Consider the following 17,884-nt stretch of genomic DNA (forward strand, 5'->3'; position numbering starts at 1 on the left):
TCCTCGTGCAACCAAACAGTATGATGCTGCACACCATCATCCAGCATACACGACTCACATAACAATCTTGGGGACACTTTCAGCTGCTTATAAGCAGGGCTGGGCAAACCAAACAATAGGAAACACTGAAGCACTGCATTTCTGGTTTTTCCTGTTTCTTAGTTATCTCCTACTAGATTATTTGTGCATATTTGTTCACTGTTGAATGTTCTTTGTCATGTAATTTCTTTTGACCCAGAGTGCAATGACACCGTAATTTCTGATTTATGAATCAGCAACTTGGTTTTGCAACATTTCTGACATGTTCTGGTAAAGATTTTTAGTTTGGAGGAGGCTTCTGTTTGGAATCTCATTCACTGCACTCTTTACAAAGCAAATATGAGAAAAGCAGAAGATCAAAGTACACCTATCCCAGGTGAATGTCTGTTAAGTGTAAATGCCCAGCTCTGCTTACATGGATGGCACAGCTGAGAAACGACATGGGGAATGAAATCAGAGTGACGGTGACTGAAGTCCAAAACCCTCAGTTAAAAAGCCATAAAACATATAACATCAAGCAGCATTATAACAAGAAAAAAAAGAGGTGCAACTTCAGGTATGTAACGTCAAAGGAAAAACTCTTTGCTCTGAAGCCCTGCTACAACAAAGACACACATTAGCAGATGGCAGATGGTGATTTCTTTCTTTCTTTTTTTTTTTTTACTTTTAATTTCAAGCAAACTGAGCCATTTTCAAGGCCTTCTTTTCCAGATGGCCTTTTACCACATGCAAGTAAGATGTGCCAATACCTCACCATTTCTACCGGGTGTCAGATACTAACAGATCGCCTCGCCATAGTCCAAGGTGCTGCCAAGAAACGATGGTTGCCATAGAGGCAGCTCGAGGTTTCTAAGTAAGAGATGATACCATAATGAAAGCATTTACATGGACAAGAGGACCAGCAGAAAGTCTTGGGAGGGAAGGATGACTGTAATACGCTAAAATGGAAAATACTTCATAATATAATTAAATACCTGACAATTTTTAATGTCATCTTCCTCATGTTAACATTAAAGAAGAGCATAAATATGTATTAAAGAAGTCTTTTAGCGACCATCTTTAGGTGGTATTTCTATGTTTATATATCTATACACATATACTAACACATTAAAAGAGCATCAACTACTAGCTAGCCTGCAGCTTTAGGACTGTTTCCTAGAAATACAAAAAATTAAATGTGTATTTTTTATTTTCTTTTTCCTCCTCCCTGTTTAAGTAAGACATAGACTTCCATGCCATAATATTATTAATACTGAATAGGAGTAAGCTGCATGAGAACGAAAAATGAAGACAATCCCTCGAAATTCATGCAATGCAATTGATTAAGATAGCGCTTCAGAAAGTCTGACGGTGTAACAAAACCTAACAGCAACCTCAACTGTCCTCTCTTGCTTTGATTATTTAGCATGTGTGTATTTGTGTAGCACATTTGCAATACAGACATCATGCAAAAGCCTTCCTGATGAATCCATTTCACTTACTATTTTCACTGCTTTAATCTCAATTAATTTTAAAATTCAAACCATACATAAACAATATCCCTATCAATGACAAAATCTTGATTGTTAACTATCTTCATGCTATCAATGACACAATCAGAAACATGCATTTTTGTCTACATCCAGGATAACTCAGTACCAGGGATATAAACCAGAAATAATTCTGCTTAAATTCAAGCTACTTATAAAGACATTAATTCAGCTGTTGGAAGAATTAGGCCTGGGGCTTTTAAAACAGTGCCATTTACTTAATTGTAAATGCTTACTGAAGGCAGAATGTACATGGCAGCAATAAGGCTCTTCTGTGTGCCAGCGTAGAGCTCCCCATCAACTCACTCTTGCTAACAGTTACTCCAAACTGGAACAACTTTTTCTTCCAGACTGCAGTTTACCCACTGTATTGCCAAAAATACTTCAGCTATATGTGAGAGAACACTGATTTCAGTTGCTTTTATTTCTTACTGATGACTTTTAAAACAGTATTTGCTCTGGCTTTGTAAGGAGACTGTCAGGTCATGGAAGACGTGCAGAAGGATTTCTGAATATCAGGAAGCAGAGAAAAGTGGTTGCAATGTTGCAGCAGGGGAGGGTGTAACACTGAAGACACCAGCAGAATGTTCTGTTTTCAGCCAGATTAATTCCTGTCAGTATGAGAGAGCAACAGCTGTACCAAACTGCTCCATTTTACTACAGTAGCTCTCATAGTAGCTATTCTTCTTGGGATAAAGGGGAACTTGGAAAGCATTTGAGTTCACAAATATCAAAATATTTGTTTTGAGATGGTGCTGTAGCTGGAACTGCCCTGTCTCTGAGAGGCCAGCCATTCTTGCTATCCTCATTTCACATGTGTGAGAAATCACGTCAAGCAGTTACTTTATTTCAATTCAGTGTTGTGCAGAACTGAGTCATCAATCACCAGGCTTTGCTTTCCTTCATTGCCTCAGATTTTTACATAGGTAGGGAGCCTTGAGGATACGTTTCCAGTGAGGAATTACTGAGAACTGGATAAGAATTCAACCCTTTTTGACTGGCCTTCAAATTCAGTGAGAGCTAAAGACAAATGCAAGAGGCACTTAAAATGGGGAAAAGTGGTTATTCTCTATGAAGAGTCATTTTACTTGTTTTCCTACCAAAAAAATACTTAGGTGTCTGTTAAACAATATCAAAAAACAGTGGACTTCTTACCCTGGGGTTTTGGCACTGGATGGCAGGCTGTATTTCTTCAAGGAATTTCCTGTAAGCACAGGACAAAAAGACAAGGAAGTCAGAAATCTTCCCAAGACCACTGGGAATTACAGATACTAAAAACTATGTAAAATATGCTTTTCTCCAGGTTTTAAACGTAAAGGAAGAATGCAACACCTGCAGTATAAGGTTATGCCAGCTGTAATCCAAAATTAGGCTCTCTAATTTCAAAAACAAGTTTTAGCAGATTTACCATCTAACCCTCAGCCTCACCAGTAACAACACTGCAGATAATTCATGCAAAAGCATTTTTAAACGAGCGAAACACTGTGTCTGGTTTGTACAGTGCAGCACTAAGTCAAATTAAGATGGCAAAAAAAAAAAAAAAAAAAAAAAAAGGCTTTTGGACTTTGAAAGAGCTCTTACTTTGTTTGTTTTTGAGTCCTGTGCTAGCCCAGACTACCTTTTCTGTAAAATGATTCTTTTTGAAGCCCAGCAGTTCATCATGCTGGCTGATGTGAGCAACAAGTTGATGCTTACGAAGTCGTGTAGGCTCAGCGCCATCTACTGCACACAGAATTCATAATAGCTTTGGCACATTTAAAACGGGTCGTGACCTGGGAGAGATCTAGAGTGGCAGCATGAAACAACCAGCTCTGATGGCTGTGAAAAGAAAAAGCCCTGTTTGAGACCCTTATAAAAATCTGCACTACTGTCAGCTACGAGAGCCATGCAGGATGGAAAGATTAGCTTGTGTTTCCGTCACTCATTTTTTCCAGTAGCAGTCAGCCCCACGTAGATAGCTTTGCTGAGAACAGAAAAAAAAATCTGTGCTTTACTATCTTGAGACATAAAGGGATTTTTAGAATAAAGACCATATAATTCTTAAACCCTGAGAAATTTGGTCATTGGTTACTGCCATGAAATTGCTTTTAAACTGCAGCAAAGGCCAGGTTAGAAAAACTGCTATAAAATAACAGCTTTAAAAAATCTGCCACCTCCATGCAAGTTGTCACTCATAAAAGTCGTCACAACTTAAAAGGAGGGGGAAAAAAGATTTTGCATAATTTTTACAACAGAAGACAGTAACAATCATGCCAGATCTATTGCATATTTCAGGATGTACTTTGAGGGTATCTGTAAGAGATTTTGACTCTGAACAAATCCAAATGCTGATTGTTTCAGGACCACTGTGGATTTTTACTTTGCTTCAAAAATTCAACACAACATTGTGACTTGAGGAGCTCTGATATTCAGCAGACCTCTGACATGATCAAATCGCATAGGGAGAAGATGTACAACTTATTTCCATCCGTCTCTGCCTTTGTGTCACTCTGTAAATTTCAGATTTGGCAGTTTGCAACTATCTAATACACAGATGTTCTCTTAAAAATTCCTGGGTTTGATCTTGGCTGTTTCCTGTGTGACATTAAGCATGCAATTACAACCAGGCTTTCAGCTTAGCAAATACAAGTATGCACGGAGAACTCCAAAACCCTATTGCCTCAGTGTGCTTATCTGATAGGCTGTGAAACAACCAAGATCACCACAGCTTTTAATGCCTGAGAGAAAATCCTAACTTTCCAGGCTTTTGTTTCTGTCCTGAGAGGTGGCTTTCATGAAAATCGCAAGGTTTGTAGCAAAGCCTTTGAAACTATCTCTTTTGTTACCTGGCCATCACTATACACCTCTGAAACCTAACACACACTTTATCTAGCTATTGATACATAGTATCTATACTACATGTATGTATGTAGGGGACATGCAGTTCCCTACACAGTTCCTTAAACTGTGAAATGCAACTAAGGAATCTTACTCTTGTACTAGTGAGAAAGCCTGTGTGTACAGTTGTGATTTTAATCAGTTTAACACTGCTTGCCCATTCATTAAACTCTATAATCATCTCAACTACAGTGTAAGTATCCTCTTACCTTCCACTGTCAGTTCCACAGTTACTTGACGAACCCCACCATCATTTGCAGCCTCACAGGTGTATTTACCACCATCACCTTCCTGTACACCTTTGATTACCAAGCTGAATATCCCCCGAATGCTGTGGTCCACAACGTAATGGTCTCCCTCTGTGACAGGATGCCCATTTCTGTACCACGTGATCTGAGGCTCAGGATAGCCTCTGACCTGGAAAAATGTGAGAGAGAGTGGAGAAAGAAGAAAGATATAACAGATGATGGTATTAGGAAGAAATGTTGGACATTTAGTAAGGCAGTGGAAAGTTCTTGACACAGGAGCTGTTAGACATACATGCTCTGCAAGCCAAATGCTAAAACATAATGAAATGGAAAAACTCTTGGATAAATCATAAACTCTTGTTAAAATCATAAGACTAGGGACAGTCTTCTTATTATTATTATTTATCAGGCAGATAGATACCTACACAGAAAAGTTTCCCACTAGAATGGTTTATCTTCAGAAGCACTGTGACAGTGTCAATGAAGAATCCTGACACCTTGTCCTCATTGTTCTGCAACTCAAGGGCAGTAGTGCTACTAATACCTCAAAGTATGCAAGACTGCAAGGTATCTAGACCAAAAATTTCAAGTACTGTTGCCAAGGACTAGGCTTATATTGTAAATTTGTATGGAGCCATCTACTTTTCAGATGTGTTGAGATACAGTATCTCCTGACAATATACAGGCAAGAAGTGCAGACACATACCTAATTTTGTCTTGATGTTTAAAAGCAGAAGACAAGGATTTGCAATTTGAGAAAGTGTCATTAGTGGTCATTCTCATGTTATGGTGGTAGGGGGACTATAAAGACCTGGATGTAGTCACGCAAACACACTCCTGAAAGAGCTTTGTGGTCTACTGGTAGCCCAAAGAAGAGTTTTCAACAAAAGGAACCAGTCCTGTGCTCATTAAATAGCAATCATATTAATATATCCTTGCTTGTTATGGCATTAATGATACCTTTAGATTTGCATGTGGGTTCTCAGTTGGTATAACTGAGAACTGAGTTATTGATTTCAGAGGAGCTGCTGAAACCTGATGAGGATATGTGCGTTTCTTTCACAAAAAAATGGGAAAAACACACACACACCCACTTCCACCAAAGAAACAACTCCTCAGACACAGGTTCTTCCTCTGTTTTATGAGATGAGATGCCATCCTCTTTGAGGATCTCTTTAGTATGTGTTAACTGTTAGCACACTTCCCCAGTCATAACAACTCCTAGTGACAGTGTTTCCCCCTTTTTTTCTATTCTCCCACTCTGATACGTTAGCTTTCCACCTTCTGACTCTGATCCTTTGCCTACATGTCATGAAGTAACTGAGTGGATCAAGATGAGCTAGGATGAGTAATAGTTGTGGCTGTGTTTGCTCACTGGGAGAGGAGCAATGCTGCATTTTGAACTACATTATCAAAACTTGGCAACCGAACAGGAAGTCCCTTCAACCTCCAGGTGGTCAAAATATTGATGATCTGTCCTGATTTGAGGCAAGCTTGGTTGTGGCTTGTGCAAATTCCTCCCACCATTCTCATCTCAGTTTCCAATTCACATTTCAGCTCTGCTTTCTTCTGACTGCACAGCACTTACTTTCCAAATTACAATCTTTAAGTCAAACAACCTTACCCATTCTTAGGTTCTCTTATTTCAAATCCTTTCATTTTGAATCCAGCCCCACCTCACTCCAGCTGGGCTTCTCATCTGTTTGTTAGAACTTAACCTACAGCTGTCAGATATTTTTCTCTTTCCTTTAATTCCTTGGGTATCAGTTCAGACAAATTAATTTCATCAGTGATGTGGCAACTCCTTCTTCCTGGCACTACTTACTCAATATATATATAGAGAGAGGACATTAATGTTTGCCAAGAGCATTAATATGCTGAATAAGCTGGAAAAACTTCTCCTTTCTGGTACAAACTTCTCAAGTTCTTTCTGAGTCTATCTTTACCTAAGTAAGAGCCATGTTCTATGAAGAATACATTGTGGGATCTTGTACTGTGGGGAGTCAACTGCTATTTTAAAAGACCACAGAATCTTTCTAAAGCTCTTTGTGGCCATGCCTTTTCTTTCCTGTGCTTTCTGAAAAACTGCAGCTCCCACTCAACCATGCCCCCCAGCATTATTCCAGCATATTGGTTTAATTCTTACTCAGAGGTCAGGCGTCCAGGAATATCTTTCTCAGAACATCTCATATTCAGAAAAAGGGATTGTGAAGCATCAGTATGAGATTTTTATGGTAGTGTAACTGGTTAATTGGTAATGTGCTCACTGGTACAGAAAGCAACTTGTATCAAAGAACCTTTTTGTACTATTAATTTGTCAATGCCCTCCTACCTATCATTTTAGACTAAGAAATCAATGGAGAGATTAAGTGACTCACCCAAAGCCAGAGAGTATATTCAAATGGAGTTTCTACCTCTCATTTACTTCACTGGGTATTAAGATTTCCTTGAATTTGAAATATTTGAGGCAAAATGGCTTTGAAATGAGTATTTCAAGTAATAAAATACAGCAAAATGACATAGTAGTACTTGAATTGGTGTGAAGAAAAAAATCACCTTTTCAGCACATTACATCACAACCTTTTTACTGTCATTAGTCTGGCTATATCTGCTTACAGCTGTTCAAATTCTGGCCTGTGAATTCAAGTAATCAGTCAAACATCACCTAATATTTTTACTATTTTTTCCAGCTCACAATCATTCCTTCTGGTGTTTACTTCTATGTATTGCTCAATCCAGCTTCAAAGCTCCCAAACATAAACCTTCCATCACTTATCCCAGGGAACAATTAAGGTTGAAGCAGTGGAAAACACCTTCCTCTCACTTTTCATTTTATCATATTCTTATGTCCCTCTTGGACCACGCAAGGCCATTTTTGCTCAACCTTTTAAGCTCTGGTAGACCATTATACATGCCCTTCCAGTATCACATGCTGAGCCTACATTAAGTATTTCCCCATTTCTTCCATGTGTGTTTATTTTATGTTTGCTATGTCTGTATTGTTTTGTTCATCCACATTTCTATACCGAGGAAATGCCACACAGAAAACTACGAACACAGGTGATCAGCATGCCATTTCCTTTCAAAAGGTTGTGTCGTTTCCTTCCTAAAGTCCATATATTTTTCTTTAATTTTTTGTCAAAAAATTATATGATGAGAAAGCAGAAGTTTACAGAATTGGTCTGTTGCAAGGATTAATTTCAGGCTTAGGTTTGGAATGTGTTTCAAACTGAGCCAGCCCTCTCTGAAATACTTAGGCTTGCCATTAAAGTGTCAGGGACCCTTAAACGAATCACTGGTTAGTAGGTTTTGATCCTGATGGATCAATTCCAGAACTGCAGCAGGTTTTATATTCCTCCCTAACCTTCCCAGAGCTCACTTAAAAACATCTGCCTTGAATAAATCCACAGCAAAAAGAAATTTATCTGCTTATTTAATGCCCAGCAGCAGAAGCTATAACCTTTATTTACAGCTTGGCCTGTGTGAGTATTGCCAGTCCCAGTGAGGCTACAGCTTTTCTTTACTTGCTCTACAACACTAACAAGTGGAAAATTGACAGCAAGCAACAAATAACCATTGCATTACCACAAACATGACTTTTGAGTTTTTGTCTGGACTCATCAACTGCTTAGAGCCTTCCTGGAAAAGTCGCTAAAGTAACACAGGCCTTCGGTTCCATGCATGAACAGAACAAGTGGAAAGAGCTGAGAGAGAACCTGTTGCCTGTGAAACTTCCAGAGTTAGGATTCAGTTCTGCATCTATGTCTATGTGAATGCTATGGAAAAGGACTATGCACTTTTCCATAGTATTTACCTCCTTCCCACCACCAAAAAACCAAACCAAAATACCAAACCAAAACAAAAATCCCCATCCAAAACAAAATCCATTGCCCAAATTTATTGAAACTGTACAATAAAGGATATTCTTATTAAAAAATGTGCTGCTACAAACTATTGTCACAAACCAAAAGGCATTCAGTAACCACCAATGCCAAGTATATTCTGTGACCCTTTTTTTTTTGTTCAAAAGCACAGGAAAGATTTTCTAAAACTTGGCATATATCTGTGCTCCATGAAAGTGCTATTTATATATTGCCATATATACCCCAGCAGACAGCTAAGTACCACACAGCTACTCGCTTACTCCCATCTTCCCTCCCCACTCCCAAGTGAGATGTGGAGGACAATCGGAAAAAGGTAAAATTTATGGGCTGAGATAAGAATGGTTTAATAATTAAAATTAAGTCATAATAATGATAGTAACAAAACCAACATGAAATATTATAATAATATGAGGGGGAAAAGTGTGTGAGAGGCAAAGACATAAAACCCAAGAGAGACAAGTGCTGCACAATACAATTGCTCACCACCTGCTGATCAGTGCCCAGTCTGTCTTTGAGCAGTGATAGGCACCTCCCAGCCAACTCCACCTAGTTTATATACCAGGCATTCCCTTGGCTAGTTCGCTTCAAGTGTCCTGTCCCTGCTTCCTTCTGGCTTCTTGTACTCCTCCTCACTGGCAGAGCACCAGAGACTGAAAAGTTCTTAATCAGTGTAAGCACTACTGAACACCAACTAAAACATCAGTGTGGTATCAGCATTATTCTCAGACTAAAGCCAAACCATAGCACTGCAGCAGCTGCTGAAAAGAAAATTAGCTCTATCCCAGCCTAAATCAGGACATACACCAATTAAAAAAAAAAAAAAAAACAAAAAAACAAAAAAACCAAAAAAAACCAACAAGAAACTTTTCCCTACTTACATGCATCAGAGTTGCAGTAGCAGTTTAGGGCAATGAGATGCACTGTTTCGGTTCATGTTTTCAACTTCAAAGTCATATCCTGCTTTGTAATAACTACTCCTGGCTCCAGTGAGGTTAACAATGAATGCAAACCCACAGCACTAAAAAAGAGTCAGCCAGAAGTGACAATAAACCAAAGGGTAAGTAACTGTGAAACACTGATAGGGTGTGTTCCATTACTGGGTGTTACTTAGACAGTAACACCTTAAGACTATTAGAAATGATGGCAAACCTTACATTATGTAGTCTAGAGTTACCTTCATTATGCCAGCTGAGGTGTTCAGTGCTTGACATTAAGGACTAAATAAATGTCCATGTTGCCACTTAAGGTAACATCACCACACAAGCAATAAGATCAGGAAGAAAACAGCTATTAAAAGGGTCTCTTGGATTGCAAAATCCCCCCATTTCCAACATACATAGACCGGCACATCAAAAGTTATCTTAAGGCTGGCAATGATACAACTATTATGAAGTTGCTATTCAAAACAACTCCCCTCACAGAGATGATTTTATGTGCTGCAATATGAATGCCACTAATGACTAAAACTTTTCTCAAAAGACAAAAGACAATCCTTCCCCCATGAAGTCAGAATTTTAAAACATCCAGATTCTGACAGCACATAGTGCTCAATTGTGCAGCTATTTCTGTACACTACCTTTGCCTTAATTCCACTAAATCCAGAATTCAGACCTATCTATTAAGACCCATCTATGTAAAGTATACAACCACTGAATAGATGAATCAATTGGATTTGGGTGGTTCAATTCATTTAAAGAAAACTTAAGATTTTGAATTTACTTTTGAAAGACAGAAATATTCTCTATTCAAATTTTTATACTTCACATGCTATTTAAAAACCCAATTTGCACATACCTTGCTGCTTTTTGGGGAAGGTTTTCCTCTTTGTAGGATGTTAAAGAATAACAAGGTATTGCAGGTAGCATTTAACATCCTAAAATAAGATGGTTTGCTGGTCCTGCAGCTAAGTGACAATGCCTTTTGACACCTGTTTCTCAGTGAGAACTTCATAACTGGTCATTTATATTTGAGATGGAAAAATACAGAAAAAATATACTTATTAGAGAAAATGTATGGAATTTTTGTTGCTTTAATTAACATGTGCACTAATAAAGGCTTATGTAAAAATAGACTTTTCCACTTATCCTGAGACTTTTAGGTATATGTGGCCCCATTAAAAGCGATGCTTTTAGCCTGTATCTCATTCACATTCAGGCCTTCAAACAGACCATTGTATTACAAAAAAAAAAAAAAAAAAAAAAAAAACACAAAACCAAAAAACCCCCAAAAAAACCCCACCAAAACCCCAAAAACTCAACCAAAAACAAAACCAAAAAGACCCCAACCAAAACCAGCGGCAATAAAAAGAAGAATCTAAAGCAGAAAGTAGAATCAAACATCTGCAAAGCACCATCAAATACTACAACTCATCCTTTAGGCACCCAACTGTGGAAATCACTGCGTTCTGTTCTTAGGCAACCTCAAACCATGCATAATTACGTTGCGTGTCTTCTCAAGTTTTCACCTATAAACATTTCAAACCAAACACATTTTGTTTGATTCTCACTTGTGGCATTGAAAAGAAAAATTTTCTAAATTGAACTTCTTGATATTGCTAATATTAACATTGTGAGTGATGGAAATCTCTTACTCTTTTAGTCTCAAGTAGAAAGATCATACGCCACAGCATCAACACAGAATGGCTGAAAGATCTTTCATTGTCCTGTTTGCCTTGTTGAGAGAGATGGAAGAATTACCCTGAGGTGCAATTAATAGAACTCAGAGCAAGTGTAAGGAGACCCAGAAGGTAAAAAGACTTAGCACTTTTTACTTATTAAAAGCCATTCCTTTAAAATTATTATTTCAATGAAACTCTTAGTGTGGCATACAAAGTTTACCTCTTCCTAGTCTCGTGGAAAATCCTATGACGTAATTTCAGAAGATGTTGAGTAATGTGTAGTTTTCACCAACCTAAAATACAATAGAGTGCTGCACACTTCTGGCTCACTTTGCCTGCTGTACCCAACTAGCAGGATATGAACGAAAACCAGTATAATTCAGTTTAAAAGTCCACTAAACCCCCCACAATATCATAAACCTACATGGATTGAGTTCAGATTATGCATCCTGGATCTAATCGGTAGATCATAGATTAAAATTACAGAATTCAGGTGAGCAGAAGCTAGGGAAAAGTAGAGTTAAAGGGTTCTCAAAATGTTCACATGAGGGACCCTTTCATAAAGTCTCACTTTGCTGTCTGGAAATATACAAGGGTTTCTGCAGGAGCTTGGCAAAAAGTCCATTTATGCTAGAAAATGTGGAATTATTTTATCACATGGAAGAATAACTTTCTGCCATGCTTCGGTGCTTATTCCATTCCTGACACCAGTACTGACAATCTTGAATTCTGCAGCAAAAAGGTGCAAGTTTATCTTGTACAAAATGCTTTGACTCTGATTAAACCCCATTAGATCTTGCTTCATTAACTCTACAATGTTCCATTTGGCTGGAAAAATGCTTTCAGTTCATAAGATGATAAACCAATGCTGGCATTGTATGCACACTACTAGCACACTTAACAATTTCTAATTGTCTTAAGTAGGGATTCAGGTACCCAAGGACAAAACTTTCATCTTCAAACGCATAAAGAAACATACACAGAGAAAATGCATACCTAAACACAGTCCTTACAGTGGTCATGAGCAAAAGATACTATAAGAAAGGAAAGGTGCCCAAAATGGTAATGTACTGGAGAATTCATGAAAAACAGCAAGCTTCTTTGTAAGAACACTTTGAACCCTACATTTGTTTGAAGCTTTACAGGAATGATACAAACAAAGCTGGTTTATACATTCCATCTGAAAATGTCAAGTTCCAAGATGGTCACAAAACCAGATTTACTTCATGCACATAGTGGAAATTCAGGGAACAGCCAGAAGTCACGCTCAAGCATACAAGCCTTAGCAAGCACAGTATCTTAATACAACCTTAAGCCAGGTTAAGGAAGGCCTCCCAGACTGCAAGCAAGGCACTGTTTTAACCCTGCTGTTTGAGATTTTACTGTGGTTTCCTATTTTTTTATATATTAGAAAAGAGCGAATAAACAGTCTTTATTCACTTTCAGGTTATCCATGATTGTATAAACCTATTTCAAATCCTTGCCTGCTTGTATACTTCAAGCTGAAGAGCCCTTGCTTTTTAATCAGTGCTCGTACCAGGAGCCATGAAATAAATACCTCCAACGATCCTTGTCAAATTTTCTGCCTCTTTTCTAGTCTGAGATAAAGACAGAGCAGAACTGCATGTAGCATCCAAAATATGGGAACCCACAGGTTTCTAGATTGAGACAACAGACTCATTTTTGATTTTGTTTGTTTGGTTTTTTTGTTTTGTTGTTTTGGTTTTTTTTTGTTCCAAATGTTTTGTAACACTTTTTGCTATTTTTCCCCCCCTTGAGCTGATTAACCAGAGAGCTGTTGCAGGCAAGAGCTCTCTCTTGAATAGTAATAGCTAATAACAATTGAACTAAGTATTTTTTATGTTTCTACTTGGTACTCGTCAATGCTAAATGGCATTTGATGTTTTATAGTTCAGGCACTAAAGAGAATGAGATCCTTTGGCAGATGGCACCCCACCAGTTTCAGTTTTGATTCTTTAAAGTAGTTCTGCATTATTTGCAAAATTTTGTTATCTCACTATTCAACCCCTTTTTGCAGATTGCAAAGGTGCTGAACACTACACATACTACCACAGTTCTTCAAGGGTATCAGCATTTATGGTACTCCCAGCAGGGAAGAATTTATGACCTACCCATGAAAGATATGGTCTGCTAACTGAAAAGCAGACAGCAGCTGCAGATCATTTCTTCTTCAGTCTTCTACATTTAATCATATCTTTTTGTAAAACTTGGTGTGAAAAGCTCCCAGAGATGCATGGAATATTGGCTTTGTGCTCAGTCATGAGGGTATAGCTATTTGAATGAAGTATTGCTTTCCCAGGTACCATAACATCTACAAGTCCGTTGTCCTAAATTATTCCTGAAGGACTAAAGTGAAAGTTTAGAGCAGCACTGAGTGTCAAGCTGCTTTGAGTTTATTTCATTTCTAAGCTCAAACACCAGCCTCAATTAATGCATCTCTTCAGAGAATGCTTAAGTCCTACTTACACCTTTTGGAATTAATCATATCCACAGGTGCTTTTCTTAAATTAGATTTTATTTTATTTAAAGTTTAAATTTATTGTATTTAAAGCAATATTGTTATAGGAGTTTTCAGACAACCCCAAAATAACCTAAAACATCACTCAGATGAAATATAGACTACTGCCACGGTGGACTCTACTCTTCCCAGTGTAGCAGACATGAGGGGAGCACACTGTATAGAGAAACAGTTTTCTGTGTAGCTATAATGTCAATCAGCAAGTAAATCTGAGATTGCAAACCTCTTTTACATTAATGGGGGCATTTTCACACAGGTGTTGGAGTCTCAGAGTGGCAGTGTTTTTTTGACAAAACCTTAATAAATCAGCCTACTAACAGCAACATCTGCCTTTTTACTTTCCCCACATTGCAGCCAGCTGACCTGTAGCCATTAAATGCATGAGGAAGTTTTATTTAAACCACCCATATAGCTCACCTGGACCTTTTTTTTTTTTTTCCTGTCAATACAGGTTTTCTGAATTTAAGATGGGATTATAAGATGAGTGAATGTCTGTCTATCTTTAGATCTATATTTATACTTAGTCATTGTCTGATCTTTCCCCTTTTTGAAGAAGTTTGTCTGGGCTGATGGTTCAAAAGCCATAAACTTTAGATAAAGTCTAGGAGAAAGCCAAAGCTATTTACGCCATTGCCACACAGATGTCATCTTATCTTCCTCCTACTCCTTTGAAGTTCTTACACATTTTTGTGAGATGCTCTGGCACATAAACGTTGACACGGTCTCTCCAAACTGAAGAAATTCTGACGCTTTGTCAAAGGAGGAGTGGGCAGGATGTCGAGGTACGTACAAAACTGAAGACAATTTCAGTTTTAAAAAAGGTAGCTCTCATGTGGGAAAGTGTCACTCTGTCCTCATAGAGGATCTGAGACATAGAGACACTCAAGAGACTTTGCCAAACTCATACTAAAAGGAAATTAGCTTTCCTTATTTAGTAATGTTAGATCAAATAATCTGACTGCATTCCATCCTTGCCAACAAATTCACTATTGCAGCAATCCATGCAAAGACTGACACGAAGCTGCAGCATGGGAGGGCAGCTGCTTTTCTTACCCTGAATAACGACTGAAACCATCAGCCTGTTTGTATACAGGTACCAAAGGGCACATTAGCAGTAAAGTAGGTCCAAGTAGCAGCAAAGAAGGTCCAGACAGAATGGGTCCAGAGTCTTGGCAGCAAAAATGATAAGCATGTAAATTAGTGTTACAAATAAGAAAATGTTAACTCACCACCATAGGAGAATGTAAGCAACACAATAAAATACGACTCTGTCAGCTCTCTGCAACTTCAGTACTGTCATACAGCTCTGCAGAATATAGGAGTCTGAGGAATGGGCCAAAAAGATTTCAAAGGCAAGGGCGAGCACAAGAGCTCTCAACAAAACAGGGAAGATAAACTTTTTAGCCCCCTCTTGGGTGAAACTCTCATCAATTTTAATGAGAATTTTCTCAGCTTCTGGGTCTCTCCTTAAAGAAAAAGAAAATAGCAAACAGCAAGGAAGAAGCTTTCTTCCCTTGGACCAACTGATGTTAAGGCCTTTTAAGATGTGCTATAAATAGCTTAAAATAGAAGAAAAAATTGAAAAGAAATAGCTGATTTATGCACATGGTTATGGGTCATTTAAGATTATACAGTAAGAATGTAAATAAGTTAAAATGGAAACAACTGTGGCTGGTGGATAGAAATAAGGCTCTTGCTAATTGTTTCACATAGCCCACAAGCCCTTAAAATGTGCTCTTTCCCTATCCTTCTCTTCCTCCCAATCTTTGATGATTCTGAATCAATATGCCTATCAAATGTTCCTAAATGAAGCAGCTGGTTTAAGTCAGTAGCAATGAGTTTAGGAGCATGCTAGAAGTTTCCAGATAGGACCAGTGCTCAGAGCAGCAGTAATCTTTGCTACAGAAAACAAGATTTTGAAAAATTAGACCAGGCTTTCACTGTGTTGAGTGATCTGTCAGAACATGAACATTTCATTTACTGTGTTTGATGCTACTGTTTTTCATAAATTATATTTGGCAGCAGTGGAAGAAAGGTTGAAACTTAAAAGTTTAATGCAATCAAAATAAATTGTTGGGAAACAGTCACCTCTCTTCCCACCACAAAAAGCTTAGTTTTTAACACTTGACAAGATTTTTACTTTCAGATGTGTATCTTTCATTAAGTAACAATTCAGAAAGGCGGATAAAGATTGTTTAGAGCAAGCACAAGCACTAGGAAGCTCTCTGGCAAGTACGAGATAAAATTAAGACCAACATTTTGCTCTGTCATTAGCAAAATGTGTATATATCCCCATTTAGAAGGAAAAATGTAAACATTTAGCTGTCTCACAGAACTGATCATAGAATCCAGACACTCTAAGCCACAGCTTGAGACTGCGACATCATCAGGCCAAAACCCTCTGCTGATATCATATAAAAAAAGCAAAAATGCACAGTGTCCATTATTTTCAGAGCAACAACCTCTTCATAACAATATTTGGGGTTTGAATTGGCAGTCACTTTTTAAGGATGACAATCCACTGTTTCTTTCCTTTCTCAAGAAAATGATAATCATTCACTGTAGTAACACTTGCAAAAAACTGATTTCTCCATTGCATATTGTTCCTGGATGACAGAAAGTTGGTTTGTTGGGTCTTTTTCCTTACTGATGCAAAGTTTCTGTCTTAATAGGATGTGTATTTATTTTAAACGTCATTGAATATTAGTGGCCTTATCTTCTTGTAGGACCTATGCCACTGACCAAGAGCTTCATACTTTCCAAGCTTGGGGATGCTGTTTCTAGGACTTCAATATCAATGCATGCTATCAACAGGTAAGGAATCTCTAAAAATTTACATGAGTAGAGAGTATGGATGACCTACTGTGAAAAATTAATAAAAAAAGAAAATACATTCTTTGTGCCCAAAACACATAGCTACTGGAAAATAGGTTTGGAGCTATGAAATTCATAATTAAGGGCAGCAATCCACATCTGGAATGTAAGGTGGTAATGAAAAACACTGCTCTGGGTGAACATACCTGTATTTTATCAGTTTCCAGCCAGACAAGATTTATTTCCTGCAATTTAGGAGTCTGGCAGTGGCCACAGAAAATGGTAAAACTGGAATTTGTTGCTGAGTTGACTGCACAATTGTATGTTCATCTAAAGGCTGCTGATAGTGAAGAATGCTGCTGGCAAAGGCAGTGCTCTGGATTGGTTGTAAGAATTCTCAGCTATGTGTATCACTTCCTTGTTAATGCTACTTGGTAGGGCTAGCAAGCACACTGGGCATGAAATTTAATGTTTTATGTTTCATTAAATAGTAGAACTGATGTGATTACAAAGAGGTATAAAATTTAAAAGTGGGTTGATATAGAAGAAATGAATACATTAAACGGCCTAAACATCTAGCTTTTCTCATTGCATTGTTTATTCTGCTACATGCAATTTGCTCCTATGCATTAAGTAATTAAGACTTCCATACATTTGCAAAACTTCAATTGTTTATTAGCAGCTGTCAGTGATGTTTGTATCGTGTAATAATCTTTAAAATCTATCAGCTTTCTAGGTTTCACACATATACTTTTTAATAACAGCTGAGCAGAGATAACTCATACAGTACAATATGAAAACTGCTGTGTTTAAAATAAAAATAAAAATCAAGGGCTGAGCAACAACTGTTTAAAAGAAAAAGCCCTCAAAACACTAACTGAAATACTAAGTATAAATTCATGTGGTTATAAATTTTTAGTTCAACAGTTCAGAAAATATTTATAGACATGCTGAGTTCAAGAGAAATTTTGTGGGCTCACCTCTTTCTAATGCTTTCTTTCAAAACTAAAACTGCTGTGATCTTGGGAAGAGCAACACACACGCACCCTCAAAAGTAGCTACATTTGTTTAGATTGTGGAAAATGTGCTTACTTTGCATATGCTTTCAATAGAGCTCCACTTAGCTGCAGTTGCTGGCATTCCTATAGACAGATCTGAACAAATCCAACATAATGTTTTCCATTAAACCCATAAGCATGTAATAGTCTCCAGAGCAGAAAAAATCTTTGCCTATACTTCTGTCCATTAACATATCCAAAGAGGCCAACAAACTAGCATTTGCATCAAGGCACTGAGGAATTAATTCTGGCATTGTGTTTTTAGTAAGTGATGCTCTT

The 17,884-nt window shown here is 37.8% G+C and overlaps 1 protein-coding gene across 1 annotated transcript in view; it reads right to left on the minus strand.

Annotated features, from left to right (window-relative positions):
* MYLK (myosin light chain kinase) overlaps nt 1–17,884 on the minus strand; it is a gene marked incomplete at its 5' end in the record, with an annotated part of 215,674 nt that overhangs the window by 125,244 nt on the left and 72,546 nt on the right. Inside the window, 2 exons of the mRNA XM_080620716.1 lie at nt 2,724–2,772; nt 4,655–4,862. Coding sequence (XP_080476842.1) covers nt 2,724–2,772; nt 4,655–4,862 — 257 coding nt within the window. The remainder of the gene's footprint in view (nt 1–2,723; nt 2,773–4,654; nt 4,863–17,884) is intronic.

The sequence above is a fragment of the Psittacula echo genome (assembly GCF_963264785.1).
Source record: "Psittacula echo genome assembly, chromosome: 6".
Classification (NCBI taxonomy): Eukaryota; Metazoa; Chordata; class Aves; order Psittaciformes; family Psittacidae; genus Psittacula; species Psittacula echo.